Here is a 943-nt window from a genome sequence, read left to right on the forward strand (position 1 = left end):
GAGCAAAAAAAAAAAAAAAGAAGAAGAAGAAGAAGAAGAGACTAACCACCAAGATGAATAGAGACGGTGATCGAGCTTGAGAACAAGCAAAACAGTGAAGCACAAGAGAAAGGTGTGTGCAGCAAGTGCCTGCGCAGACTTCAACACCCTCCGCCAACTCATCTTCTTTTTCTGTTCTTCAATCAAGCACACAGAAAAAAAACCCAAATTCCCAAACCCACTCACAACCGAAACAATCACAAAAGCTAAGAAAGACAGATTCTTTTTCCTTCAATCCAAAAGAGAACAAAAGCCCTAACTTTGAGTGCAGTAATTTACGGTGACACACACACACACAGAGAGAATCAGAGGCTAGCTAGGGAAATAGATAGAAAAGAAAGGAAAGGGGTTTGTGGAGTCTTGTTTGAGTGGGCGCCATGTGAAAGAGGAAAGCGAAGTAAAAGGGTGGTGGTGCTGACTGAATATGAATATGAATGAATGAATGAAGAATTCATTCAATAACGCAAATCAATCCACTTTGTTTTCTTTCATCATCTTTTCCCAATTTTATGAATATAAAACAAAACCCATTTATTTACTCTCTATGTCTTCCTCTTCGCTCAAAGTCTTAAGCTTTTTAGCCTTCAGTGCACGCCAAACTGATACCCCTTTTTTTTATTTCTTTTAATCATCTTTTTAGAAAATAATAAATGAAAAAGTTTAATTTAAAAACAATTAAAACATAATCCAACATATTTTTTTGGTTAAAGATTATGAATTTAATTTCGATCCGCTGAACCGTGTAAAATGTTTAATATTGTTGTGTAACTGTAATCACATCCTTTTTTAGATGATTATTCACGTAATTAATATAAAAAATAATTATTTTTATAAAAAAAATTTATTTTTTTTAAAAGATGTTAAAATAATATTCTTATTTTCTCTATTTATAAAATATACATTT

The 943-nt window shown here is 32.1% G+C and overlaps 1 protein-coding gene across 1 annotated transcript in view; it reads right to left on the reverse strand.

The window, feature by feature from the left end:
• Positions 1–559, reverse strand: part of LOC107469323 (uncharacterized) — a 6,690-nt gene extending 6,131 nt beyond the window's left edge. Inside the window, exon 1 of the mRNA XM_016088705.3 lies at positions 47–559. Within this exon, the coding sequence (XP_015944191.1) occupies positions 47–162 (116 nt within the window). The 5' untranslated portion in view covers positions 163–559. The remainder of the gene's footprint in view (positions 1–46) is intronic.
• Positions 560–943: the final 384 nt, after the last annotated feature.

Source organism: Arachis duranensis, chromosome 1, assembly GCF_000817695.3.
Source record: "Arachis duranensis cultivar V14167 chromosome 1, aradu.V14167.gnm2.J7QH, whole genome shotgun sequence".
Taxonomy (NCBI): Eukaryota; Viridiplantae; Streptophyta; class Magnoliopsida; order Fabales; family Fabaceae; genus Arachis; species Arachis duranensis.